This window comes from Arachis hypogaea, chromosome 3 (assembly GCF_003086295.3).
Source record: "Arachis hypogaea cultivar Tifrunner chromosome 3, arahy.Tifrunner.gnm2.J5K5, whole genome shotgun sequence".
Taxonomy (NCBI): domain Eukaryota; kingdom Viridiplantae; phylum Streptophyta; class Magnoliopsida; order Fabales; family Fabaceae; genus Arachis; species Arachis hypogaea.
The window spans coordinates 8992400-9006679 of record NC_092038.1 but is presented as its reverse complement, the minus strand read 5'-3'; the positions used below and the strand labels follow the sequence as shown (position 1 = coordinate 9006679).

General features: G+C 28.7%; 2 protein-coding genes across 2 annotated transcripts; one reads left to right on the top strand and one right to left on the bottom strand.

Annotated features, from left to right (window-relative positions):
* The first annotated feature begins 3398 nt into the window (after positions 1 to 3398).
* On the top strand, positions 3399 to 7730 carry LOC112789322 (WEB family protein At3g02930, chloroplastic). The gene is made up of 3 exons (XM_025831167.3): positions 3399 to 3893; positions 4431 to 4641; positions 4988 to 7730. Exons 1-3 carry the CDS (start codon positions 3874 to 3876, stop codon positions 7298 to 7300), a joined length of 2544 nt encoding a protein of 847 aa, XP_025686952.1. The 5' UTR covers positions 3399 to 3873; the 3' UTR covers positions 7301 to 7730.
* A 4409-nt stretch (positions 7731 to 12139) lies between these two features.
* Positions 12140 to 14042, bottom strand: LOC112789323 (uncharacterized). The gene is made up of 3 exons (XM_029297361.2): positions 13963 to 14042; positions 13329 to 13604; positions 12140 to 12971 (listed from the first exon to the last, which is right to left on the bottom strand). The coding sequence occupies exons 2-3, from the start codon at positions 13595 to 13597 to the stop codon at positions 12140 to 12142; spliced, it is 1101 nt and encodes a 366-aa protein (XP_029153194.1). The 5' UTR covers positions 13598 to 13604; positions 13963 to 14042.
* Between the last annotated feature and the right edge of the window lie 238 nt (positions 14043 to 14280).

The following is a 14280-nucleotide window of genomic DNA, read 5'->3' as shown; positions in this document are numbered from 1 at the left end:
GATGCCTTTATATACTTTTTTAAATGTTTGTAGATAATAATAATAATAATAATAATAATAATAATAATAATAATAATAATAATAATAATAATAATAATAATAATAATAATAATAATAATAATAATAATAATAATAATAATAATAATAATATAATATAACAACAACAACTTGACAGAATTCTGAAGTTGGATGATGGATGTATATAAAAGTAAATTAGCAGAATTCCAAAGGAAAAAATTTATTTTAAAATTAATTCGTATAAAATTCGTTAGTTTTATATTTTATCAAATGTGACACCGTTTTTTATTATTTATAAATATGACATTAACCTCTCATAACTCATGTGTTTCTAACTACCTATTTAGAGGATGTTATCAGTATAATGATTATATCTAGATAGAGTATGTTTATTAGACTGTAATTTGTCTGTGCAATTGTGGCAAGACATTGAACGAATTAAACTATGCTTATTAAGAGCAGCTTCACAAATTTATATATGTTTTTGAATTGGATTGTTACTTGAGACAAACTCACTCGCTTAATTTGTTCATGTCTAGAAAATAGAAACCAATTACCAACATTTTCAGCAAATATTATTTCATCTTTTCCTGATTAGAGAATATTAATTAGGTTATGAAATAACTTTTTTTGGTTGTCCACGGTATTTTTCAACCCGACAGGTCAATGACTAATCTGTCGCGAATAGAAGTTTCATTTAAGAGTTTGTTGCTGGCCAATGGATTGCTGCATGTACAAAGCGGAATTCAAATCCCGACACTTATTTATGCCAATAAATAAGCTAACCATTCGATTAATTCAAGTTGTTGCGATTATGAAATAACTAATATTGGCTCTTCTGTAATTCTACTTTAATTAGATATATTTTTATTAAAAAAAAAAGCAAAAGAACTCAACTTGTGGCAATAAACTTTTGTGTCACATGGAAATTGTGATTATGTATTAATACATACATACGTGTACATGCATGTGCACGTTCAACAAATAAATAAGATCAAATTGAAGGGCTTGATATTTCTGTTCCCAACTACTTCGCTTGTACCTAAAAACTCATTCTTACAATTTGAAGGAAAATGTATCTTTGCTTTTTTTTTTAACATAAGTATAGACATTATTTTATATACGTATTTAAGTACATGCTACTTCGATAATAATAATAATAATAATAATAATAATAATAATAATAATAATAATAATAATAATAATAATAATAATAATAATAATAATAAATTAATAATAATAATAATAATAATAATAATAATAGTAGTAGTAATTCCAAGTTATAATTATTGAGTATTCTGCTAATTTCAGAGAGGGGGGGGAGAGAGGGAAGAAGAAAGAAACAACTAATGTACAATCTCAATTATTTTCAATAATTAGCTTAATCATTAAATGAATATATAGATTAAAAGTCTACACATCCTCTCCTATATATATACTCATAAATGAGTATATTTAATTTTAGGGTCTGTATTTTGTTTGGTGACTATTTTAGGGTCGTCCCTATACTCATTGTCAAATTGATACAAATCAACTTTGAGTCAAAAGTCAACGACAGATCAGATTATAGATTATATAGTATAGTAATAATTCGAACGTAATAGGAAAAATGAATAATTACTGTCATTAATAATATAGCAACTAGCAAGTACATGTTAATGTTTGTACTTGATACATCTTATTTAAATAAAATAAAATAAAATTCCTGTAAAAAATATATATGAAAATGTCAATCATCGTGTCTAAACGGATCGACACTTGTAGTAAAGGATAATAATTAATTTCAAGTTTTCAACACATATAGTTGATTATATCAAATTAAAGTAAGACATTATTTACTTTACTTGATGATAAAATTAACTTCAACTCCAACACATTGATTTTGACTTCAAGACCGTTTTATAGTCATCAAATGCTTTTGACTTTGAGATAACTTAGAAAAGAATAATGAATGATACTAATTAAAATTAAACGGTTAAAACACACATTCAAAATTATAACAAAGGTTAACACTCACAATCAACATATATTATATATTTGTTATGCTGTCCATATATTCTTGAAGTGAAGGTGGCACCACTTATATTATAGGAAGAATTTTAATTAAGTATATTGAGAACGCCGGTGTTCCAATTATTTTAATCGTTGATTTGAATTATAAAAAATATATATAATATATATTAATTAAAATTAACGGTTAAAATAATTAAAATATTAGTGTTTTCGGTACATTTAATTTTTTTTATATTATATATATATAATTATATATAGATTCACATTCAAATTCTACCTAATGATTTTAGCGTAGTAATCATACTATTTGCAATCAATTTTGCCATAAGATAAAGGAATTGAAGTGTTGGTTACTAGTCAGCTTCCCACCATACCAAAGTTGATATATAAGCTCCACTTTGAGTAATTTAAACTAAATTAAATTAAATTCGTTTATTAAACTGTTTAATATCACACAAATCAGCTAGTTGTTTTAGTTATTCAACAGGAAATCCAGTGATGACTACCATAATCATTTTAATAATAAACCAGAAAATTTATGGGCAGCTGGAAAGGATTTGATTTTATATATATAATGCTTTAGTTAGTTAAGGCATCACTATATTTAAAAATGGAGAACTTAAATTATTATTTTTTTCACCATGCATATGTGATGTATGTGGCAAAATTTCCGATCCATAATAGACTGAATTATGCTGATGGTGATTAATAATTGAGATATTTTATATATTTTGTGGAGTTAAAAATTCTTATTCAATTCAGTGATTTTATCAAAAATAAAGAAAAAGAGGGATAAAAAATTAAAGATAGATAAATAATGGAGAAAAAGAAAATTATTAATTCTCATACATAAATAAATTGAATAAAAAAAAATTATACAGATATTCTAAACTGAATTTAGTTACATGTATATTTGGTTTTGATTTCTTATGTAAATCGAATCAAATAATTTAATTTATATTTTTTAATATTAGTTTATTCAATTTTTTATGTATATGTTATACTAATAATAAATAGTAAATTGAATTTATTTTATTTGATTTACATTAAAAATAAATAAATTATGCAAATAATCAAATTCAGTTTTGGATATGTGTATAATTTTTTTTCGATCAATTTATCTAGGTAAATTATCCAAAAATAATAAACTATATAAGAATTTTGAGAAATATTAAAATAAATAAATTAGCCAATGCATGGCTTATAATAGAAAATTATGTTACACAGAGAGTCACACACTAACAGGTCCTTTCTTAGCTTTGCTTCTGAAAAAGTTACTCAGTTAGTCAGTTGCTTTTTTGACAGATTGGGATAAAGGAAAAAGAGAAGAATCCACACATAATTAGGGTTACTTTTGTCAATTCACAATTCATGATTCATCTTATTGCACCTCAAAATATACCCACCACTCAACAAAAAAAAAAAAAAACGGTTGAGAGAGAGAGATATTGAAGAATGAGAAAAAGACAGAGACACCATTGCTCTGTGTGTGGCCACTCTGGAGACAAAGAAAACCGCCTCAAATTATTAACTTTTTTCTGTTCTCTCTCTCTCTGAATTCAAACCCCATCATCATAATCATCTTCTTTCTTTCTTTCTTTCTTTCTTTCTTTCTCATTCCAATAATTTCCAGCAGCAACAACAAAATCATTTCATTTAACTTCAAACTCTCTCTGATCCCCCCAAGAAAAGAAAAAAATTCCTTGTTCAGTTTCTCTGTTTCTTCCTCTTGCAATGTCAGAACTCTAGCATTCTCAGTGCAGTCACTGACCCTTTTCTCCAAAGTTTTCAACTTTTCTACTTTTGTTCTTGTTGGGACTACTTCCTCCACCACCCCCAACCATGGCTTCAAAAGCTACTAAGTAAGTGCAGAAGCATTTGAAGCATGCTTTCTTGGTGTTTGTGGTTATGCTTCTATGAGTTTCATGTGAAGATCTGAAATTTGGTTCCTTTCTTTTTCTTTTTTGATCTGTTTGGATGGTTGGGTTCTGCTTTATAGGGTTTGATCCAGTAGTTCTGATGTGCTATTGTGGAATTTTCACCTAAATTTTGTAACTTTTTTGTAAGTTGTATTGTGTTTCTCAGTTTCTTCTTTTTCTCATGTTTGATTACAGTTTCAGCTTGAGTTTTCTGTGTTCATGTTAGCTTAGGGCCTTTTGCATTAACTGATTGTTATATCACTGTCATTTTCACTCCGATTCTCATTTATTTTTGGCTTGCCAATGATTCTGGATGCTGAATTTTGGATTAGGGTCACTTTCCTTTTTTGTTTAGATCCATTAGTTGGAGTGCATATAACTATGCCATTTTGTGTCTTTTTGTTTCTTATGTTGTCATGTTCTGTTTTGTAAAATGAATTATTGATCTGTTACTGGCATTACAATTCTTTCTTATGGTAGATCCAATTTGTCTGAAACTCCCAACAAAACATCACTAGCAACTCCAAGAGGCAGCAAACTTAGCAGAGGAGTGTCCAAATCGGAATCCGAATCACCATCACCCTTGCAAAATCTGCGCCATTCCATTGAACGATCCCCGCGATCTGTGAATTCAAAGCCTGCTGCTACTCCTGATCGGAAATCACCAAAGCTTGCCTCCAACCCACCTGATGTAAGTTGTAGAATGCATTTAAGTATATGGATTACAAGTGACTAAGTGACCAAGTCTTTTAACTAATGTTACAAGGAACCGTTTTTGAGATGTTTAAGAATATTATAGTCTTCCAATTAGTGCTAATTATTCGACATTTTTGTATAAGAATTGAAATTCTAGATAATGCATGACTTTTTAACTGTGATTCTGAGATGTCTAGCATTTTTTAGGAAACTGCCAGAGATGTTTCTTTCATTATTCTTCATAGTTGATTTGGCAAACTATTTTATTTAATTGTGCTTTCCGTTAGAGATTATACGTATATGTAGTCTGATCTCTGATTGTGTGTTCCCTTGTTTTTCAGAAACAACCAACAAGAGCTGCAAAGGGTTCAGAGTTGCAGAACCAGTTGAATCTTGTTCAGGAGGATCTAAAGAAAGCGAAGGAGCAGCTCATTCACGCTGAGAAAGAGAAGCTTAAAGTAATTAATGAGTTGAAAGAAGCACAGAGATTAGCTGAGGAAGCAAATGAGAAACTCAGGGAAGCATTGGTGGCTCAAAAGCGGGCTGAGGAGGAATCTGAGATTGAGAAGTTCCGAGCTGTTGAATTGGAGCAGGCTGGAATTGAATCTGCCCAGAAGAAGGAAGAAGAATGGCAGAAAGAGATTGAAAATGTAAAGAGCCAGCATGCTTTGGATGTTGCTGCTCTTCTCTCCACCACCGAGGAGCTCCAGCGTGTTAAGCAAGAACTCGCCATGACTTGTGATGCAAAGAACCAAGCACTGAACCATGCTGATGATGCAACTAAGATTGCTGAGATTCATGCCGAGAAGGCAGAGATTCTTTCAGCTGAACTGACTCGGTTGAAGGCATTACTTGATTTGAAACAGGAAACAGAGGCCAGTGAGAGTAATACTATATTGAAGCTGAAAGCAGAGGTAGAAGCTCTTAAGCAAGAACTTGCAAAGGCCGAGGATTATGATGAGAAGTTGGCAGAGAAAGAAACTACTATCGAACAGCTCAATGTGGAGCTTGAGGCCGCAAGGATGGCTGAATCATATGCTCATAGTGTTTTGGAGGAGTGGACGAAGAAGGTTGAGGAACTAGAGATGAGGGTTCAAGAAGCTAATAAGTTGGAAAAATCTGCATCGGAATCTTTGGAAAACGTCATGAAACAGCTAGAAGGAAGCAATGATTTGTTGCATGAAGCAGAATCTGAAGTTGCGGCTCTTAAAGAGAAGGTAGGATTGTTAGAAATGACTGTTGGGAGACAAAAGGCAGATCTTGAGGATTCAGAGCATCGGATTAATGTGGCCAAGGAAGAAAGTCTTGAAATGACACACAAGGTTGAAGCTCTCGAATCCGAACTTGAGACAGTTAAGGAAGAGAAGATTCAGGCTTTGAACAATGAAAAGCTTGCAGCTGCTAGCGTGCAGACCCTACTTGAAGAGAAAAATCAACTTATCAATGATTTGGAGAATTCTAGGGATGAAGAAGAAAAGTGCAAAAAGGCAATGGAAAGCTTAACTTCTGCATTACATGAAGTATCTGCAGAGGCTAGAGAAGCCAAAGAGAAGCTATTGAGCAGCCAAGCCGAACATGAAAGTTACGAGACCCAGCTTGAAGATTTAAAGTCAGTTTTAAAAGCTACCAATGAAAAATATGAATCCATGCTTGATGATGCACGGCGTGAGATTGATGTTCTTACTTGTAATGTCGAAAATTCTAAGAATGACTTTGAGAACTCCAGAGCCGAGTGGAAAGAGAGAGAACATCAACTAGTCGGCTGCTTAAAGAAAACCGAAGAAGAGAATTCGTCCTTGGGAAAAGAAATAAATAGATTGGCTCTCTTGCTCAAAGATACCGAGGATGAAGCTAGTGCCAGCAGGGAGGAAGAAGCTCAGTTGAAGGAAAATCTGAAGGAAGTTGAGGCTGAGGCAATTAACTTGCAGGAAGCTCTTAAAGAAGCAACGGCCGAGAACGTGAAATTGAAGGAGAATTTATTGGATAAAGAAAATGAATTGCAGAGTATTATTCAAGAAAATGATGAACTCTGCACTAAGGAAGCTGAATCTATTAAGAAGGTGGAGGAGTTATCTAAGCTACTGGAAGAAATAACAGCCAGAAACCACACTGAGGAAAACGGGGATCTCACAGACAGTGAGAAGGATTATGATTTGCTTCCTAAGGTGGTTGAATTTTCCGAAGAGAATGGGCATGGAGGAGAAGACGTATTGAAGGTAGAAGATTCAGCAAATCAAGAAGTGCTCAAACAAGGCTTTCAAGAAGAGACTATTCCTGTGAATGGTAAGGCTGAAAAGATAGAATCTCCCAAACATGAGAATGGGAATGGAAAACTGAAGGAAGATGATGCTAGTAAGGAAAATGATAATTCAGTAGAAGTTGAACATAAAATGTGGGAGAGCTGCAAGATAGAGAAAAAGGAGTTGTCGCCAGAGAGGGATCCAGAGCCCGAGTCCTTTGAAGAAGAAGCCGATTCCAAGGCAGAAGCCGGCGAGAGCTTTGATAACATAAACGGTTCATCCATAGCCGAGAACAATGACGATGGCGCGACCTCTCCTTCCAAGCAGCAACAACAGTTGAAGAAAAAGAAGAAGCCTTTGCTTGGCAAGTTTGGAAGCCTGCTCAAGAAAAAGGGTTCAAGCAACCAGAAATAGAACAATGTTGCAACTTTGGGAGGTATATTGAACATTCAATTGGTTTGCATGTGTTTGATTATGATTTTTTTTTCTCCCACAAATTAGATTTCTAAAGGAATGATGTGTAATATTGTTTAGGATTTTCTTCTTTTCTTTTTTTCCCTCTCATTTTGATTGTGGTTCTCCATGTTAGCAGGAAAATGTATGTGATTGATGAGACTATTTTTTTTTTCTCTCCCTCTACTTTGCACCTTGCCCTCCTTACTAGATTTGATGAAAGAAGTGGCGAGTTTAATTGTATTCTTATGTGATCCCAATTCAAATCAAATTCTGGATAGAAGTTCAATGTCTGAGGCTCTGAGCCTCCTTTGATGTATAGTGATCCATTAAGTGAGCCACAATGCATTCAGATAATTCAAAGTATAATTCATAATTATAATTTTTTAAATTATTTAAGGCTAATATGTATATTACATTCTCATATTATGTACAAAGTTCACTTTAGGAAACACTTACATTCAACTTTACTATTTGACTGTTTCTCCATTTGAGTTGCCAATAGATTTTGGCATCTGTGTAGCAAATGAACTTTTCCTGTTTTCAACAAATATGAACTTAAGTTAGAACACTAAAGTTCTACTAAACTTTAAGGCTGCATTTGGAAACGAGGCAGAAACTAAAAAACTGAGATTAAATTAAGTTTTGTATTATATATTGAGATTAAATTAAGTCTATGTATTATTATTATTTTTTTTATGAGTTAAATCTATGTATTATATTATTATATTTGATATAAAATATACAGAATTAAGTTATATTTTGGTATTTTATTTGGTTCAAAATAAATATAAATAAGAAATAAGAATATTTATTAAAATATATTTAGCTAAGTAAAGAAAATATTAAATTTTCAGTTTTTGTTTTTAGAAATTTCAATTCTTTATATTCTTATTTTTTAGAAGTATTAAAATTTTGTATTTTGAAATTAAAATTTTTCTGATTAACAAAACACAATACTAAATTTCAATATCTCAACTTTAATTCTAGTATCTAAAAACAAATACTATCTTAAGAAAGTTGACTTGAATCTTCCAATTTACTTGAATCTTCTATGGAAGAGTATTATTTGGACATGGTAAAAAAAGTTGTGCTATCAACTACTTATGAGATTTAATCATTCAATTTTTTTTAATTATTGTTTTGCATTTTAAAATTTGTCTAAAATTCTAATGAAGTGCCTTTAGTTGTTGGGCCCAATAGGATTTAAAGACCATTTTCCAAAATGAAATAAAATAATGCAGATATAATTCTTTATTTAAAAAAATAACTTGTGCTGTTGTGCACCGAATATCTATCTTTTCCTTTCTTTCTTTCTATTTTTTGTTGGGTCTTTAATTCTTTATCTATCTGCTTTATGCTTTGTACCTTTTTGTTTGTCGCCTTGAATAAGGACACCCCTTGTAGTTGCAGAGTGTAAGAATTCTGGCATGAAATTTTACATATGACAAAGTGAAAACGACAAAATAAACAACCATATTCAATTACAATAATATTCTACAGTCTACACTTTCTTTTTTTATTTTATTTTATTTATTTTTTAAAACATGATAACCTAAACTGATTTGTCATTAACTACAACAAAATATCAATCAAGGTTATTAAAGTTGATATATTTCTTTTTTTTATATGATATCCCCCAATTCGATTAGCTAATAAATAATTTGTCGCGAATTTAAACTCTATTTAAGGATTTTGTTGTTAGCCAATAGCCAGTAAATATAGATGGCGGATTTAAACTTCCGATACTTATTTAAACAGACTAGTAAACTAATCACTAAACGAACTCAAATTAATTAAGTTGTTATATTTCCTTAAGTTGTTATTTACTTATTACATAGAGTAATATTTAGGAAATTAATTTTTTTCAACTAGTCAATTATTTAAAAATTATTTTATTTATCTTAAATTCTAAAATTAAAATTATAAATTCTTAACTTTAAATTATAAATTATAAATTTAAACTCTCAAAATAATTAATGTTGACTAACTAAAGTTAATTCTGATCTCTACGTATCCGATCCTCTTTTATGTATTACATGCTTTCTCTTTACAATTCTTTTTGTGCATGTCCTTCCTTCACCCTTTCAAACATGTTTGATGGAAAAATATAATCAAACCGACTATCTATATGCATTAAGTTTTTGGAGAATTCTGATATAATCGAACTGTCTAGCTATATGCATTAAATTTTTGAACAATTCTATATATGGTGCTTAATAGTTAATACATAGATGTCTAATTTGTCTAAAAATTAAGAAAAATAAAAATAGATCTCATCTTTTATTTTTCTATCAAATAGTTAAAAAATTAGCACCATAAAATACATTTAAATTTTTTTTTTTTATATTCATCGGTCATTATATGTATGTTATTTAATCAATTTATTTCTATTTACATTCAAATAAAAATGGAAAAATTAAGAATTAATGGTGCATATATAAATTTCACTTATTAATGGTGTTTAGTTTTAAGAACGATATTAAGACTATTAAATTTAACTATATACAAGTATATAAGATGATAACATTTTTTTCCCTTTTCTTTTACACTAACAACTTTTCTTTCGAAAGAATATTAGATAGGTAGATACTTATAAAAAATACTCTAATGCTTAAGTCAATAAAAAATTTAACAAAACTTAATGTAAAATATAGTTGTAGTGGGTTTAAATGTGTTTAAACGTGATTTAATAAGTTCCAAAATGAAAAAAAACTTTTAACACTTGTTTTGCTACTCATTGAAAAGATGTGTAATCTTCACTTTAACCAAATTTTTGGTTCATATATATAAAAAATAATAGATTTAATTATTTTTCCAGCCTTTATAATTTTATGAAGTTTTTAATTAAATTTTTATATTTTTTAATTGAATTTTTATATCATATTAGATTTTGTAATTAAATTTTTAACATAATAAAAATATTAGAATGAATGGAATGTTTTGTTAATCTTAACAAAATACTTCATTAATTTTAACAGAATATTCCGCTTAATTTCAACATTTTAATTACAGGAAAGACTTAATTATAACATCTAATATAGTATAGGAATTTAATTTTAAAAAAATATAAAAATTTAATTAAAAATAAATTTGATAAAACTATAAAGATGGTAGAATAATTAAATCAAAATATTATTATTATTATTATAAACAATAGTAAATTGATGTCATGTATTTTGGATTCCTTCAATTGCTTCAATGGAGGAAGTAATAATGCTACTTATGAGTTGTCTTTCTTTGCTTGTTAGACCAAAAATCAATAGTAATTGTCTCACCAAACGGATAACCAAAAACTTGTCTTTTTACCAAATGCTAGACACCATATCATACTAACTTCACCTTTTGACTTAATTAAATATAACATTTATGCTTTCTAAGTCTCATTTTCAAGAGAATTTTTTCTCAAAAGTAATTAATTATTCAAATGCGTGTTTGAGTAAAGTTTTTGGTTCATGTATGTTGTGAGTATAGTTTGACTTTGTTTTCCTGCTTTACATTATGATTAGTAAATAGAAACTTCTTTTTCGGAACTCATCGTTGCTGCCCCTTCTTCTTCAAGCTACTAATAAACTCTTCATTCAATTTAATAGTAATATTTTCCTCTCCTGATTATATATTATGGGAGCTTAACAATTGACTATATATTATATTATAGTTAATTAATTAATTTCAGGTAGTAAGAAGCAAATAACAAGTGACATATAGTATATAGATTTCCAACTTGTATAATTTTCAACCACACAAATCTTAGGTCCTAATTAAAGATAAAAAATGAAATATTATTTTAGTCTCTAACATTTAGATTGAATTATTTTAATTTGGTTCTTAACGTTTTAAATATTCTATTTCAGTCTTAAAAATTTTCAATCATCCTATTTTAATCATAAAAAAATTTAAGCAAATTTAATGCTATTTTATCATTAAATTTGACACAAATAATTTGTATATTAAAAAGCGAATAACATTTGATTTTAATGTATAAATAAAATTGATCCACTAATAACGATCACTAATATAAAAGTTTTTCTTTTGATTTTAAAGTGTTGGTGATTGATTGTTAGGATTTGGAATTTTTTACAAAAAAAAATGATGAAAAAAAGTATTACATACAAAAAGGTTTTAGTTATATCTTTCTAATATATGAAAAAGATATGACTTAACTACTAATATTATTAACATTCACGTCACTTATTTTATTATAGTGTCAATTCTAATGATAGGACCACATTGAACCTATTTAAAATTTTTTGAGATAGAAATAAAACATTTAAAATATTAAAAACCAAAACTTAATTAAGATTTGGCCCAAAATAGTAATTTAGCCAAAGATAAATTATGAAGTTTATATAATATACAGTTTATTAAGAAATATATTGAACTGCCTATATATTTTTGAGTGAGTTGAGAGCTGCAATTTATGCACGTGAATTGAACATGAAACACATGCAATAATAATGGCTTGCATTTTGTAAAGTGAAAATTACAATAATGTCCATATGTTGTACTATAAGTCTAATCTTCTATATACAATATATAAATCTTATATCAATCAATCCATCCTCACAAAACAGTATGTTGATCCTAAGCTAGAGACAACCAACAATGATAATTTAAAAAAAAAATCCCATTATTGTTGTGATGAACCTTGATTGTTGAGTGTTGACTATGGCTGGTTAGATTCTTGACTGCAAATATTAGAAGAAAAAAAAGCAACAAAATGAGTATATGTGTTGATTTGATGCCTTATTATAATAAAATAAGTGAACTTAATTAAAAAGAGAAAAAGAATAAGATTACTTACTCTATGATGTGTTTCCAATAAGCATCACTTGCTTCCTCATACATGAAATCTGCCCACATTTCAAAGTTGTTGGTTGAAGTTGGAGAATTATTATTATTATTATTATTATTATTATTATTATTATTATTATTATTATTATTATTATTATTATTATTATTATTTACTTTGTTGGAACATGCATGATGAGGTGATGAGGCTGAAACCAGATTTGGAAGTGAATAACAATTCAATGGTGTTGTAGGAGAAGAAGAATTTGTGCCATCAACAACAACTTTCTCATTATTATTATTAACATTATCATCATGAGGAGGAGCTTCAAAGTTTTGGAAATTGGGCTGATTTTGACAAGGGAAAGAATCATTACTGCAAATAAGGTTTTGGAGCATAGATTCATTCAACCCTAAAGATTCATAAAAACCATTTGGAACTGATGATGATGATGATGATGAGGTTAATGGACCAAATTGTTGATGATTGAGTAGTGGCTCCAAGTTTGGTGCAAGATTATTATTATTAGTAGTAGTAGTAGCAAGGATTTGAAGCATGTTTTGGAGGATTTGGAGTTTGGCATTATCAGAGTTAATAAGAAGAGTACTTAATAGAGGATTATTATTGTTGTTATTGTTGAGAATGTTTGCAGCAAGAAGCAAGTGTTGAAGATTGGAAAGAAGTTGAAGTTGATTATGATTATGATTATGATCTAATCTTGGACGATGAGTCACTGGATCTAACCCCATTCTTAGAAGCTTCTTTCTAAGATTAGTGTTCCAGAAATTCTTGATTTCATTGTCAGTTCTTCCTGGTAGATGACTTGCTATTGCTGACCACCTATAATCACACAACCAAATCTGATTTAAATAAAAAAATATTCTATCCATTTGTTTTGAGTAATATTATTACATAATTAATAAATATTATATTTATAAAAATTTTATACACAAAAAATATATAATTTACACATATAAATTAATACAATTTATATTTATATTTTTTAATATTTATGCACATAAATTAATAAAATTTATTTGTTAAAGATAATTTATAAATGATTTACTAATTAATTTTTTTATTTTTTTTATGAAACACGTGTCAAAACTATATCTATCAGGTGAAAATATAGATTTTTATCAAAAGAGTAAAAAATAAATTAAAAAAGAAATAAAATATTTTAGGGTTAATAATTACTTATTGCCAAGAAGTTGATGTAAGTTGATGATGAGTTTCTCTTCTTCTTGAGAGAATTTTCCTCTCTTGATATCAGGCCTGAGGTAGTTAGTCCACCTCAGCCTGCAACTCTTTCCACATCTGTTTAAACCTGCAATCTTAGGAAGCGCTCGCCAATTACTTCCATGGCCGTTTTTGTTTATGTAATCCACCAATATTCTATCCTCTTCCGGTGTCCATGGACCTTTCTTCAACCCACTCTCATCATAACCACTTCGTGATCTCCCCATTTTCACACTGCCAAAAAAAAAAAAAAAACATTTAGTATATATAAGAATTAGAGAAAAAAATAAATAAGTTCTTAACTTTTGCATTCAAGGACGATAAATTTTTGATTAATTAAAAATATAAAAATATTTTTGATTTTTTAAAATATAAGATACCTAATTTTTTTTGTCTAAAATATATAAAGATAAATTGATCTTTTAAAGAGACTTAAATGTCTCACATTTTAAAAAATAAAAAATATTTTTTGTATTTTTTATTAGACGAAAACCTTTAAAAAAAATCAAGAATTTATTTGTCGTTTACTCAAGTACATTAATTCATTCATAACAATAAGAAATTAAAGTAAAATATAATGAAGAATCCAAACCTTGTAAGAATGTTGTGAAGTGGAGAAGAAAGGTTATAGAGTAATTAGAGAATAGAGTAGTAGTGTATGTTGGAACTTTGATATTTATCAAAGACACAAGCTAAGTTAGTATATATATAGGGTTGTGATGTATATGTTTGAACTTTGAATATAATTATTATTAATTTAATTTTATGATGAAAAATTCCAATGCAAGTTTTGTTCTTAATATATGTGCATGTAGATGAATGATAACGACACTGAAAGACACTACTCTCATTAGACTAACAACGTTTACAATGTTTTCATTTTCAAAGGGTACGGTAGAAGTAGAAAGAT

Excerpts from the sequence above, each read along its gene's own strand:
- LOC112789322 (XM_025831167.3), top strand. The coding sequence starts at position 3,874 with ATGGCTTCAAAAGCTACTAA. Across the intron at positions 3,894-4,430 it reads ATGGCTTCAAAAGCTACTAA|ATCCAATTTGTCTGAAACTC; the intron begins GTAAGTGCAGAA and ends TTCTTATGGTAG. Across the intron at positions 4,642-4,987 it reads TTGCCTCCAACCCACCTGAT|AAACAACCAACAAGAGCTGC; the intron begins GTAAGTTGTAGA and ends CTTGTTTTTCAG.
- LOC112789323 (XM_029297361.2), bottom strand. The coding sequence starts at position 13,597 with ATGGGGAGATCACGAAGTGGTTATGATGAGAGTGGGTTGAAGAAAGGT. Across the intron at positions 12,972-13,328 it reads CATCAACTTCTTGGCAATAA|GTGGTCAGCAATAGCAAGTC; the intron begins GTAATTATTAAC and ends GTGTGATTATAG.